The following is a 13,774-nucleotide window of genomic DNA, read 5'->3' on the forward strand; positions in this document are numbered from 1 at the left end:
TTTATCACTGTTTAACACAATGACCACGTACATGGACTATAGGCTCATTTTCCTTAAAATATCCTTTATTCACTGTTCATTATCATATTGACAAATAATGGATGCATCCAAAAACTGGAAAATGTTGCTTTCAGAGGCTGTTTACAGAGTTAGGATGAAAATTAGGTGCATTTCAAACTGTTCTGAGACCAGTGCAGACAGACAGCACACTGGAGGTTAAGTCATTCACTAAATAGCATCCTATAGTAGTTAAGTGCATTCAATCCTAAAATACGACCAAAATACGATGCAAAATATATGAATGTGATGTGCACAAGTCTTGGTGAGATCCACCCAATAATATGCTTTTATAACCCTTTTATAACACATATTCAAGTATAACACTAGTTTTTAATCATGACCCTTTCAATTTGGATCCTTAAGCACATCTTCTAATGCTTCATATTTCCATACGATTTCTCAATAAAACTGTAATTTTGCTTTACAGTGCTGTAAAAGTGCTTCTGCACTATATGATAGCCTATGTTTAATCCAGGATGTATTCATTTTCTCAGAGAGCGGGTTTGACAGCTGTCTGTCTCGCTTTAATTTACAAGTAGGATGAGTGTCCCAGCAGCCATAGATTATCTGTGACCCCAAAGCAATAGATCAGGCTGTCCGGCATCAGATGATCATAGTGTATTGAGTTATGCAATGTCTCTGATGGCGTGTCCAAACCTTAAAGCATTATCTCTGTATATCTGTATTTATATTTTCATTAATCAATACGTATAGTGTCTAAATGACCATTTACAAGGTGACACTAGTCACATGTAGACGAAAACAATGGATATACTGTATGCTAATGGGTTAAAAGAGCTTAAAGCTAACGTGTCATTTTAAAATATTTTTGGGAAGACTTGGGGGTGGGATTATCTGTTCGTTTGAGTGTTCTGGGAAATCCTTTTGAAAACAGTCATTATAAAGTGGCTTGCAGTTGTTTTATTGCTGGTTCAGTCTAAGCAGACAGATTTTAGGCGCCTCTTTCCAGAGCATGTAGGGAGGTACGCAATGAGATCACATTTACTCAGTACTTATTTACATAATTAAAGGACAAATGTTTTTCCTCTAGGTTCATGGGTTGATTAAATCTGCGACTTTAGTATGAGCACCCCAGATACTTGAGCATAAAACTGCCACTGCCTCATGATGGCAAGACAAGGCTTAGTTTTATCAGGCTGAGAGCTCATTTGCGTCCAGATGCAGTGGCCTCTATTTCTGTTTGACGTGATGAATGGCACTCCAAGCTGCCTGACTCGAAATCATTTCTGAGTGGTTGGTTACTGAATGAGCCAAAATAGAGGATAGAAGTTACTGATGATATATTTCAGCAAATATATCAGGTCATACACTAATTTATGGGGTTATATCATGAGGTATAACATTTTTCTTACATTTTTATGATACACAAAGTTACATTTGTCTTTTTTATGTCTGTGTGTAGCACCTACATCTCTGCAGATCCTTCTGAAGAACCACAATGTTAAAAACAAGCAGCTGAAGTTTTTATTTTTAACCAAATGTCTGATCATTACAGTCTGATCTTCACAGTTTGAGTGGCACAATTCAGTATGGATTGTTCTAGAGCAAATAGTTGGGGGGGGGGGGGTACCTTGGCATCGATACTAACTCGATACTTAGGCAAAACATATTAAATTATTTTTGGCAAAAAAGATGCACAACAGAGCTTTACAGTATTAATGAAAACATGAAATGAAAACAATCTGATTACCTGAGGCACAAGGCTGCCATGGCTGAATCACAACATGCTGATATTCAGTACACTTGCTTACGTGATATTGCTTACAGATAATAATACTAATAATATAACCATTAATATTGTATTATTGTTACAATGAGTATTATTGCAACTGCTTTAAATATGACACTTTTATACAGTAATATTTTTCTGTCGAAATGACTTCAATTTCACGCATCCAGTTAAATAAAGCTCTCATTTCAGAGGGACTTTTATTTTGAAAGATCTTTGACGTTCTTCCTGTTTGTAAAGGGTTCGTTATACTGGAATCGCGAGCTGAAATCTCCGAGCTGCAATAGAGAAACCGTTTATACAAACAACACACAGATCTGTGGATCTGCAGATGGATACTATTGGACACACTGCATGAAAATCAAGCATTAGTAATGTGTGTTGCGTTTGTGTGTGTGAAGGAGATGACAGGGCAGAGAGGCGCCTCTAATTCATTCTGTGGCATGCAGCACATGTGACTTCATAATATTTAATTAAATGACATCCTTCTGCTGTTAAATGATCACACTTGGCCATATAGAGTTTTTATAATTATTTTCAAATTGTCTTTCTTGATTTCATCTCCAAACTCTCACATTACGTTACATTTAGCTAATGACAGAATACTTTAATATGGTAAAATTAAAAACAAGATAATATCGTACCATTTAAAATGTTTGGTATCGCAATATTTTGTTAGTACCAGTATAATGCGCAACCCTAGTTTGAGATGTTACAGACGTTTCAGATGATTTTCTGTAAAGCTGAATAAATAATTCTGATTCAAAGTAATGTTATTTTAACATGCTACCATGTTAAAAGAAAATGTAGCATTATACATTTCTGAATGTAAGTACTGATTACCATTGTACCACAGATCACAGTACATTTGTTATGCATATACTGTTTGGAGAACGCACGAATGCTGTAAAGAGATTTGAACGGCAGGCACATCTTTAAGATGTCAGAGAGACTAAACACATCAGCATTAGATACAGAGTCTGTCTGGTCCAAACTCAGTGACCCGTTGGCAAATGCGGAGTGTATTTGTGTGTGATAGCAACTGGCACTGCTTTCCACAGCCACACCAGAAAAAAGCGTTAAGTATCCTTTTTTTTAATTATTCAAACACCACTAAGAAATCTCTGCTGTAATCACTTTAGAGAAGATTTATATTTATCATTACTCTAGTGTTGGCAGAAAAGCAGCTTTCGAGTGACCCTTATAAAAGTTCTGAGTAGCGCTTACAGATTTTGGGTAATGACACTTTAACACCCGCTTAATTGAGATTATCAAAGTTATACGAGTCTCCATGACATTTCTGTAATGGCGTGCAAAGATTCAAAACTACATTAATACAACCACTTGTATACACCTCTTCTATGATGAACGTGTTTTCAGTTTCTAAATTATGATTTATTTAGATATTTTTTTGTCAACAAATGTCAGATGGTGGAACAGACATTGTAATAAAGGAAAAAGGACCATTTACCGCTTTAGACCTGAGCGTGACTGCTGTGTGCATTTTCCATTTGACGTTTTGATTTGTAACAAGTAGCACCTAAGAAACATGCAAAAAAAAATTTTTTTGTCTAAATAGTTTTCCTAAAAATGCATGTCCACATATGTGGACAGCGGGACTAAGTCTGAAATAATTCCAAGCTATAGAAAATCAGATTTTTTTTGTTTCATAAAATTGCCGTTTCTCCCAAAGACAATCTTAGCTGAGATCAGCGCCGTGTTGTTTTGTCACATGACTCAGTGCATTGAAAGTTTAACCCTTTACTGACAGCCTAGGGTCTCCTGAACTGAGAAAATGTAATTATGCAAAGCCTATAGCAAAGCTCAAATCATAATGTCCATGCATGTAGACACGGGGATTCAGGAGGTTAAAGGACTTAAATAATAATAATAATATTAAAAAAGTAATTTGACATAATCTTTAATATTATTTCTGCTGTGGCTCAGTTGTTAGAGTGGGTCGGCCACTAATCGCAGGGTTGGTGGTTCGAATCCTGGCCCATATGACTCCACATGCCGAAGTGTCCTTGGGCAAGACACTGAACCCCAAGTTACTCCCAATGGCAGGCTAGCACCTTACATAGAAGCTCTGCCACCATTGGTGTATGTGTGTGTGAATGGATGAATGAGACGCAGTGTAAAGCGCTTTGAATACTGTTAAGGCTTAAAAAGACGCTATATAAGTGCAGACCATTTACCATTTACAATTCAAAATGCTTTAGAAATGTCTGCAAAATCAAAGTCAGTGAGAGAAAGCTTTTAGTATTCCTATTCATCACAATGGCTGATAACTGTGCCTGATTGGCTGATTAACATACAGTTTTACAGACAGCCTTGTCAGTAGCACACGTTTACTTTTTGTAATGATAAAGCGATATATCGGTTAGGCTGTGTCATGATCCTGGTGGCAGGATTGTGGCAGTCTCCCATCTGTCAGGTTGTCCCATGTGCTTGTGTTTTCCTCTCTCCCTCTTGTTTCTCACAGGTGCCGGTTCCTGTGAGTTCTCGTTTTATTATTGGTTTGTTAGCTCCATATTGTCTAGCTTCATGTTTATTTCTCCCTCGTGAGAGTTTTGTTTGTATTTTGTTTTGTTTTGTTAAACATTTATTCATCTCCAGCGCTTGGGTCCTTCCTCCAAATTCGTGGCAGGCTGATTAATCTGCCGATATTTGGCCCTATTTAGATTATCAACATCGGTTGATAATTAATTGAAGCAATTTTGTGTCTCAATTGTTAACATTAAATTGTTGTATGTATGTATCGGCCATTGGGCTTATCATAATCGGAAATGGCCATTAAAAAAACATATCTGTCAATCACATGGTTTCACATGGTTTTCACATGGTTTTCTGGTATCACAGGACAATATAATGATGGCTTTTGCAAAGCTCTCACTCTAAGACAAAGCTAAGCTTTATTATTCAGATTACAGAGAAAAACGTTTTCCACTCAGCATGAATCCCAAGCAGACTGACAAAGCTGCTTATTATTGCTTAATGGAAATAAACAGTGGGCTGTACAGAGACATACTGTATATCTGTTGACAGCGATTATGTCAGCGTTGCCCAGGTAAATTTTGTCTCCAGGACATTAAAAGATTGTGGGAGCCAATTATATGCATTGTTTTTATAGGCCGAGCGCTATATGTACTGATGTACTAACGCTGTACATGTCCGTTGTGGAACAAGATATGTCTATAGTCTTCTCTCACTGTTTTTGGATAATCCGCTTGAGTTGTTCATGTAATGGCCTTTAGTAGAGATTAAATGTGTATGGAATGCTTCTGAGATTGTTTTTAACTAATTGGTGCTCTTTGGATATCCAGGATAATTCTGCTTGAAAGGGAAGATGTTCTAGTACCTCCTCTGCTAAAAATGTACTTCCATATAGGGGGTAAAATTAGACCTGATCTTACATGACCACTGGTGCAAAAGAAATCTGCTCAATATTGCTGTAATCTAAATTGTAATGTAATCGAAATACTTTGGATTACTTCTTCAGCACTGGCAGATTTGTTCACTTGTTTTGACTATATAAAAGTAAATAAAGTAAGAAAATACACTTCATTGTAAAATACATTCTCTGAAGAAAAGAGATCTTATGCCGTTTTGCTACTCAAGTAAATGTATCTTGTTTTAAGGATTTTTAGATATTTTTTACAGGAAAACAATATTTAAATTCTCATTAAGAATAACATTTACAGAATTCATTATAAATTATAATCTCGCTTGGTAACAGATGCATGTAAAGGCAAGAAACACCATTTTAGCTTAGCATAAAGCTAAATGTTCCGATGACAATTTACACAAAGTTAATTATTTCTGCTGCTCCAAACTTTTAAATCTCACAGATATAACTTGACGACATCTTTTTCTGATCGTATGTGGATTTCCGTTCATATAATGAGGCAGAAAATATATTATTTGTAACTTTCTGTACAATGTTGATGGCTACATTGGTTAGCATTTCTTTAAAAACTACCATAACCACATAAAAAAACATTGGCAAGGCATGTAATCTATTATTTATTGGATTTATGTTTCATCTGTCAAACCATTTCTAACTGTTTCCTGTTAAGTTGTAGAAACACAATGTAACTATTCTATTAAGCTCCCAAGGGAAAGTTCCTCGATGTCATACCCACTTCACAACAGTGTAAAAGTGCTCGTATAAATGAAACAAATCATAAGAAAGTGTTTCACCGCTGTTTAAAACCTCCTCAGATTGCTTCATTTATATGGATAAATATTTTCCACCTGACTTGAATTAAACAAATAACAATAAAATGAAAAGTAATCTCTTTAGCAATCAAAAAGTTTTTGATTGTAACTGTATTCTGATTACCAAGGATTTAAATTGTAACTGTAGTGGAATACAGTTATAAATATTTAGTATTTTAAATACGTAATCCCGTAACATGTATTCCGTTACTCCCTAGCCCCGATGGTCATTGTGTACCATAGACTGTAAAAAAAGATGGACGACGCCCCTTCGCTCTTTTCCATTGGTGAGAACTGAAGCCGCCAGTGTCCCGATATGGCGTTGACATCTTGGGAGTTGAGTCTGCGCAGTTGCGATTTCGGGACCAGACCTGCGCAGTAGTGAGCAGGAAGTAAAGCCGCGAAATCAAGGCCCCGCCCTCACTCTCGCTGAATCAATCGCAAGCACACGCCCCTGCACTTTTGACTTTTGACTTATGACGGTGTGAAATAATTAATTATAGAAATTTAGATATTAAATTTAAAGCTCCAATCTCCTCAGTCCTCCGAAGATCCCGAAAAAAGTGAAGTTGGTGCTTCAGTGACTACTTCGCTCAGAGAACCTGTCAATCATGATGTCACAGCACCGTTTTTATAGCATCAATAAAACAAACTTATGTTGAAAACAAACACTTGAAATGACATCAACGTGATAGAAACGACAGTAAATGACAGAAACTATCTTTGGAATAAAGATATGTGAAGCGTAATTGAATTGTTTAGTTGGTCTCACGTCCCGTTGAATAACATGGGGAGGCGGGGTTTATGACCTATACTAGGACCAGTCACCGGGGGGCGATCGAGACGTTTTGGCTTCACTTTTGAGGGCTTGTGGGGCACACTTGTTGTGTACATGCATGATTACAATTGTGAACCTATAGCTACAGCCTAAATACAATAAAAGCCTTCACACTCATGATGTCCTGAATTGTGCATTATACAGTAATGTAGCAAAATGACTGCCAGAATATTTTCAACATTGTAAGAAATTTCATGTGGTGAACTGGCTGCATATCTGAAAACTGTTTGATCATCTGTGCCAAGAATTATTAGTATTAGTAGTTATTAATAGTGTGAAAACAAATGTCATGGATTTCATCTGGGAATATTTTTGATTTTGCAGGTGGTCACCCCTCCTGGAAGACCAAGTGTGGTGAGTAAGACTGTTTAACACACTTAACATTTTATTCAGCTTTCCCTGTCACAAATGAAAGATAAACAACTTTATTGTAGTTAGCAGCAGTGTTGGGTGTAATCTGATTACAAAGTATTTCCTTACTGTAATCAACAATGTATGCGGAGGAGATATAGACATTATTTTAAATGAGTTGTGCAGAGAAACTAAGCAATTTCTGTGAAAAGTATTTCAGAAAGTAACTTAAAAGTAAAGTACTCTTATTACAATTCCAGAGAATAATTTTCAATTTGTAGTGGATTACTTTCTTAGAGTAAGTTACCCCGAACTGGTCAGCAGTAGTAGTCGACTAATACAGGGTCTTTAATGAGGAATGCAGATACGATGATAGAGCAGATGGCCAAGAACTGATATAATGCCAATATATTGATTACACATAAGATGCACACCAAATTGCTGGATTTAAATGTACACTATTTTATACAGTATTTACTAAAAATAAGTGGTCCACCAATGTGAGTTTTTCAATGGCTGATTCTGAATAAACAGAGTTTATTACTTTTGGATGGACATAATTTCAGACCCCAATCTACACATATTTTGTGCAATTTTTCAGTGTTTTTCTGACATTATTTGAATTATTTTGTTTCCATGCTGTAAAAGCTCATTGTGGAATCATGTATTTTATATTTACCGATCCCTAGAATCCAACTTAGTCTCATAGAATGATCGTTACAATAACAACATTTTTGAAAACAGAGTTTTATGTGCCGCTTTCGACATTTCGCTGCATTTTCCTGGTGAAATGAACACTAGAGGCACTTCAACAACTGTGTGTTTTATTCACTTTCACACAAATCATGGGTACTGTGGCTGTTAATGACTTTATAAAGACGTATTTTTCGCTCTGTTACTCACACACTGCCATGTTAGTAAATCAAAACACTGGTGTGCAACCCCCTTAAAACATCCATCTAATAGCATCAATTCACTTGTTTTTGGCGCCCTCCACTGGACATTTCACTGGGAAACTGCAGCCTAACAGAGAATGATACAGCTGCAGGCAGTGCTCCAAAAAGGGGTGGGAGCTCCAAACCGCCAGCAAAGATGTAGGGAGCCCCTAAACGAACACTTTCCCTTACCCTAACTGTGAGTGGAAGTGATGCCACCTTTTAGAGTTGGCGCAAGACGCTTTTGGAGTAACCCCGCCCTTTATGGAGTAACCCCGCCATTTTTTGGCAGAGTTCCTTCCGCCATTTGGAGGTCTCTGGCATGCAGCTATACCTACAGTACTTGGCCAAACGTGTAATGAAGCGCGTCATTTTGGTTCGCAAAGCAAAAACTTTGCCATTGTCACGTAAATTTCATTGAGATCAGGCTGCCTAAAATGCACGTGCACACAAAAGAAAACTCAGATTGGCCGCTTTACATGTCAGTCACTTGCTTTCTAATTAGGTGATTCTTGGACAGAATAGGTTGCAAAGTGGACCAGACTTAAGTCTGGCTGTGCAGGACTAGACAGATTCACACAAAAGACTGAAACATATTGGTGGCATTTCACAGGTTCGAAATCGTAAAACAAAACTGCACCTACAAAATCTCCCCTAAGCTCCTTGATATCAAAAGGTCACAGATGTTATAAATCTGTCATCTGTTGTCACGGCTAAATGGCGCTGCTCAGCATGCTCATTTTGTCCTGTTTCTGCAGGATTTCAGAAAAAAACCTGATGCATAGTTACAGTAGTCTTACAGTTTATCAGAGATTTACATCACGTAAACCACAGCCTCTTTACATGTTTTCAAATCATCGTTTCCTGTTATCATTCCGTACAACGTCATTCAATGGGCTGAAATGTTTTTTCTTTTGGTATTTTCTCAAAATGAATAATCCATGCTTATTGTTTTGATAGAAAGCTATATGCACAGATACAAAGGATCAGTGAACTTCTCTGCACCGATGCTCAAATCAAATCTCTTCTCGTCTAAGAGCCGTGATCTGATCTATATCCGATCCAATGTCAGAAATGGGCAGTAAAGGGTGAAAAATGAGGGATGGAAAAGTCATTGCTCTGCTCCAAAATATTGCTAAAATAATATTTCTAAAATGTTTATAATAGCTAGATATTGTGCATGTGTAGAGTAAAACTAACTTACAAGCCGTACTGACATACGATTTGTGAGACACCTTCTAAGGGGGCGTTCACATGAATATGTTTTTGCGTCCGTCTGTTCTCTTTTTCATTTGTTTTTCTTTGTAAACAAGACTGCAAACTCACATGGACGCAATCAATGCACGCACACTACGACTGCTTTGTGATATACTTTTAACACTGTAAACGGAAGACGTGCTACGTCTGAATTCATTTGTACTGCGTTTCATGAAGAATGTACTTCTCTGCCTGTATAAATGTATGTTCTATGGTATGCAGGTGAGTAGTATGAATGCATTCCTGGATATACAGTATATGCCCTTCAGGTTGAGTCGGAAATATCGTAATTATGAGTTTCCATGCGCATGAATGACCCAGCGAGGTTGTATTTATGAGTGGGAAACTCGGAATTCTATATGATATCCGAGTTGCTGAGTTGAAGAAACAAAACAAATAATTTTGTTTAGTATGTAAATTTGTATTCATACATGGTTTCTACATTTTAGTTCTGATTATTAAAGTTCTATCAAAAAAATAAATAATTTATCCCCTTTTCTCCCAAATTGGAATGCCCAGTTCCCACTACTTAGTAGGTACTCCTGGTGGTGCGGTTACTCACATCAATCCGGGTGGCGGAGGACAAGTCTCAGTTGCTTCCACTTCTGAGACCGCCAATCCGCATCTTTTCACGTGACTCATTGTGCATGACACCGCGGAGACTCACAGCATGTGGAGGCTCATGCTACTCTCCACGATCCACACACAACTCACCACACGCCCCATTGAGAGCGAGAACCACTAATCGCAACCATGAGGAGGTTACCCCATGTGACTCTACCCTCCCTAACAACCAGGCCAATCTGGTTGCTTAGGAGACATGGCTGGAGTCACTCAGCACACCCTGGATTCGATCTCGCGACGCCAGGGGTGGTAGTCAGTGTCAATACTCGCTGAGATACCCAGACCCCCAATGCTGGTGTTTCTTAAAAGTTCAGTTGATACGCTTTCCTTAAAATGATATCACATATTCTTAAAAACATAAAACATATAAAAAAAAAAAATTTAAAAAAAATTTCTGTAAAACAGTCGTATTGGAAAAAGCGGCTTTCAGATTGTTCCTACTCCCCTAATGGGACAGTACAGTGTCCAGTGGATGCACACTTTATTGTCTGTAGCATGACTCTGATCAGGCCCAAACAGAATCTGCAAAAATACTGAAATAAATAAAATATGAGTTTATGTGCTAATTTTGGGGAAAACTCTTAAATGCATGGGTGTTTTGCCAAATATTAATACATACTCTGATCTTTAGAGACCCGGCACATATATCTATCACAAATGAATTCTCAAAATGCCCAGGTAGTGTCAAAATTTCAAAACATTTTCAAGACAATTAGAAATAATACAGCAGAATGTATTCTCATATATTTAAGAGATGATGCAACAAATCTAGAGCAGGATTCAATACTTCCACACTGAAATTTCATTGCTACTGGCTTTTAAAAAACATATTGTGCTACACACATATCTACTGTGCACATAAGCTACCCGTATGATTTTATCAAGCACTTTTTGAGTCCAAATAAACGCACAATTTACATAATTTCAGCAGTACACCCAAATGACAATAGCCAAATAATACTGTTCATGTGTTACACTTGCTATAGTTTACTTCCACGTTGCTTCTTTGTCAAATAGTAATGCCAAATGTAAATCAAATCAATCACTGACATATCAGTGCCACCTTGAGTAAGAAATAGCATGTATATTATGTATGTATGCATGCATATGGAATACTGATAATTCACCATTGTCACACAGAACATCAGTGTTATATATGAGTCATTTGAATGACTATAGTACTCATGTGTCTTGTAATAAACAAAGAAATATGTCTTTTGATGATTATCCTGATATCCTGTAATGATTTATGGAAGCACAAAAAAACGAAGCGACACCATTACATATCTTGGGACTTTAATGACAATCTTTTGGTAATTAAGCAGTTATAAATATACATATATATATTTAGCAATTTTTTTATTGTCAATGGATGAGGCACAGGGGGTGAAATGAGGTCCCTAGATGTATGCATTAAAGGGTTAAACAAAGGTAACATTTTTAAATTAAGATGAGAGTACAGCAATCTTATGGTGCCGTTCATATGGGCTCATCTCCTTAATACAATCATTCTGACATGACTTGAATGCAGCAATAAAAGTCTTTGCGAGAACAAGGTCAGGCGTCTTCTGACAGGTCATTCAGTGAACAGTCCTCTCCCAGCATGCGTCTGAAGAGGAGGCAGTCGGAATACTGTGGTGCAGCAGTTACTCTCTATCAGAGCGAGAGAGAGAGAGAGAGAGAGAGAGAGAGAGTGAAAGAGATAAAGAGTTTAAGTTTGCATGCAGGAGAGCTGATGTCACTGCTGTAATCTTCAGTGTGAACTGTGTATGTGTGCATGCATGAGTGTGGTTGTGTATCTTTGAACTTCAAGATCAGTTGGATCAGTGCATGCTGCATGAGATGAATATGTCCTGACTCCTTTCAGGAGCTTAAAAGACACCAGGAAGGCCATGCAGAATTTGGACCTATACAGCAGACTGCATTCGCAGGTAAAACCAGGATATTTGTTTTGCTGTAGATCAGTTTTAATGCAGGTTTAGTCATTGCATCTTCTGCAGGCATGCATGTCAAGTTGTAGGATTTACTAAATTAATGAATATAGTGTCTGTGTTGTTGATATACAGTACAATTTGTGAGCTGTTATCTTATTTGTTATTTTCAGCATGCCTCTCTCTTAAAAGTATTACTGATGTATTAATGTTGAAAGAATAGAACAGGTCACAGTGTATGCAAATGCAGGTATGCATGTCTGCAATGTACATAAAACAATACAATAAACAGGGTGTAAATCTAAAGCTGCGTATATTGTGAAAAGCACAAATACTTGACTAAATACTACAATATACAGTAAATATACAATATACACACTATACAATACAGTACAATATGCCATATACAGTATATGTATGCATATAAATGCATACATATACTGTATATGCATATAAAGTGTTACAACTGTTAAAACCAGCAGTACTTTAGTACTACATAGTAGTGCACTACAGAATTTTGGGTCATGTAGTTCCATGTGCGTGCTGCAGCAGATGCAGTGCTGTTCTCTGCAGACTGAACATCAGATGCTGTGGAGGAGGGGAGCAGGAAACGCTGTTTCTGCAGTCATAAACAGGTTAGCATGCTGCAGATGTCGGCCAAGACCTACTATAGCGGAGAGAGTGAGTCCAGCACACAATCCCCATCATTCTGTGCCAAGCTGACTCTCTAAAATCATGGTCAGTTGCCCATGGCACTCGTTTACATATTGAAAAGTCTGACATTATGTACTCTCCCTTGTGTCATTCCAGTCATGTATTCTGGAACACAAAAGCGGAACTTTTTAAGAAATTTACAACACTGTTACAAGGAAAAATGTTGCTACTGAATGTAGATAGTGATAGCATGTTGTGCGAACAGCCATAGATATGTGGGTTCTGGTCCCATGCAGGGACGGATTATGATTTGCAAAGGCCCTGGGGCCAATTATCTCCCAGGGCCCCACTCCACCCAAAAGTTGTTTTGTCAAAAGTTGTCAAGCGGGGGATCACCAAACTAGATCGCGCAGTCTTAAAGCCCAAGGCATCCCTGGGCAGTCAAGAGCCCCCTGGTAGTCAAGGTCCCCTGGGCACTGGCACCATTGGCCCGGTCATGTAATCCTTCCCTCGTCCCATGGAAGCCAGGAAGTAATTGCGTTCACATAAACAATGGTAAGCATGATTCGGAGGTTGCATTTTTGCTTATTAAATTACGTTTTTACTCCATTTAAGGTTATGTGTTTTGATTTGGATTAGGGTGTATGCAGGGTTGGGAAGATTACTTTTAAACTGTATTTCATTACAGATTACAAAATACATGCTGTCAAATGTAATTTTATAACGTATTATATTAGATTACTCAAGGTTTACATTTACATTTATTCATTTGGCAGACACTTTTATCCAACGTGACTTACAAAAGAGCGAATCATCTTAAGGAGACAGTGGTACAAAAGTGCCATATTACAAAGTTTCACTTGCATCAGAATAGCATTCAAAACACATACAAGTGCAATTATTTATTTTTGGGTCAGTGACTAGTTAAGTGCTCTTGGAAAAGATGTATTTTAAGTAGTTTTTTTGAAGACAGAGAGTGAGTCTGCTTCACGGATGGAGTTGGGAAGGTCATTCCACCAATGTGGTATGATGAAGCTGAAAGTCCGGGAAAGTGTTTTGGTGCCTCTTTGTGTTGGTACAACAAGGTGCCGTTCCTTAGCCGACCGCAGGCTTCTAGTGGGAACATAGCTCTGCAGAAATGATTTTAGGCATG

The 13,774-nt window shown here is 37.6% G+C and overlaps 1 protein-coding gene across 2 annotated transcripts in view; it reads left to right on the forward strand.

The window, feature by feature from the left end:
* slc4a10b (solute carrier family 4 member 10b) overlaps positions 1-13,774 on the forward strand; it is an 82,326-nt gene that overhangs the window by 3,853 nt on the left and 64,699 nt on the right. Inside the window, exon 2 of one of the 2 annotated variants that reach the window (XM_052142054.1) lies at positions 7,194-7,223. In XM_052142054.1, coding sequence (XP_051998014.1) covers positions 7,194-7,223 — 30 coding nt within the window. Of the gene's footprint in view, positions 1-7,193; positions 7,224-11,864; positions 11,968-13,774 lie in introns of those variants that run through there. The other variant, XM_052142055.1, reaches the window with a different exon arrangement.

This window comes from Xyrauchen texanus, chromosome 14 (genome assembly GCF_025860055.1).
Source record: "Xyrauchen texanus isolate HMW12.3.18 chromosome 14, RBS_HiC_50CHRs, whole genome shotgun sequence".
Lineage (NCBI taxonomy): Eukaryota > Metazoa > Chordata > Actinopteri > Cypriniformes > Catostomidae > Xyrauchen > Xyrauchen texanus.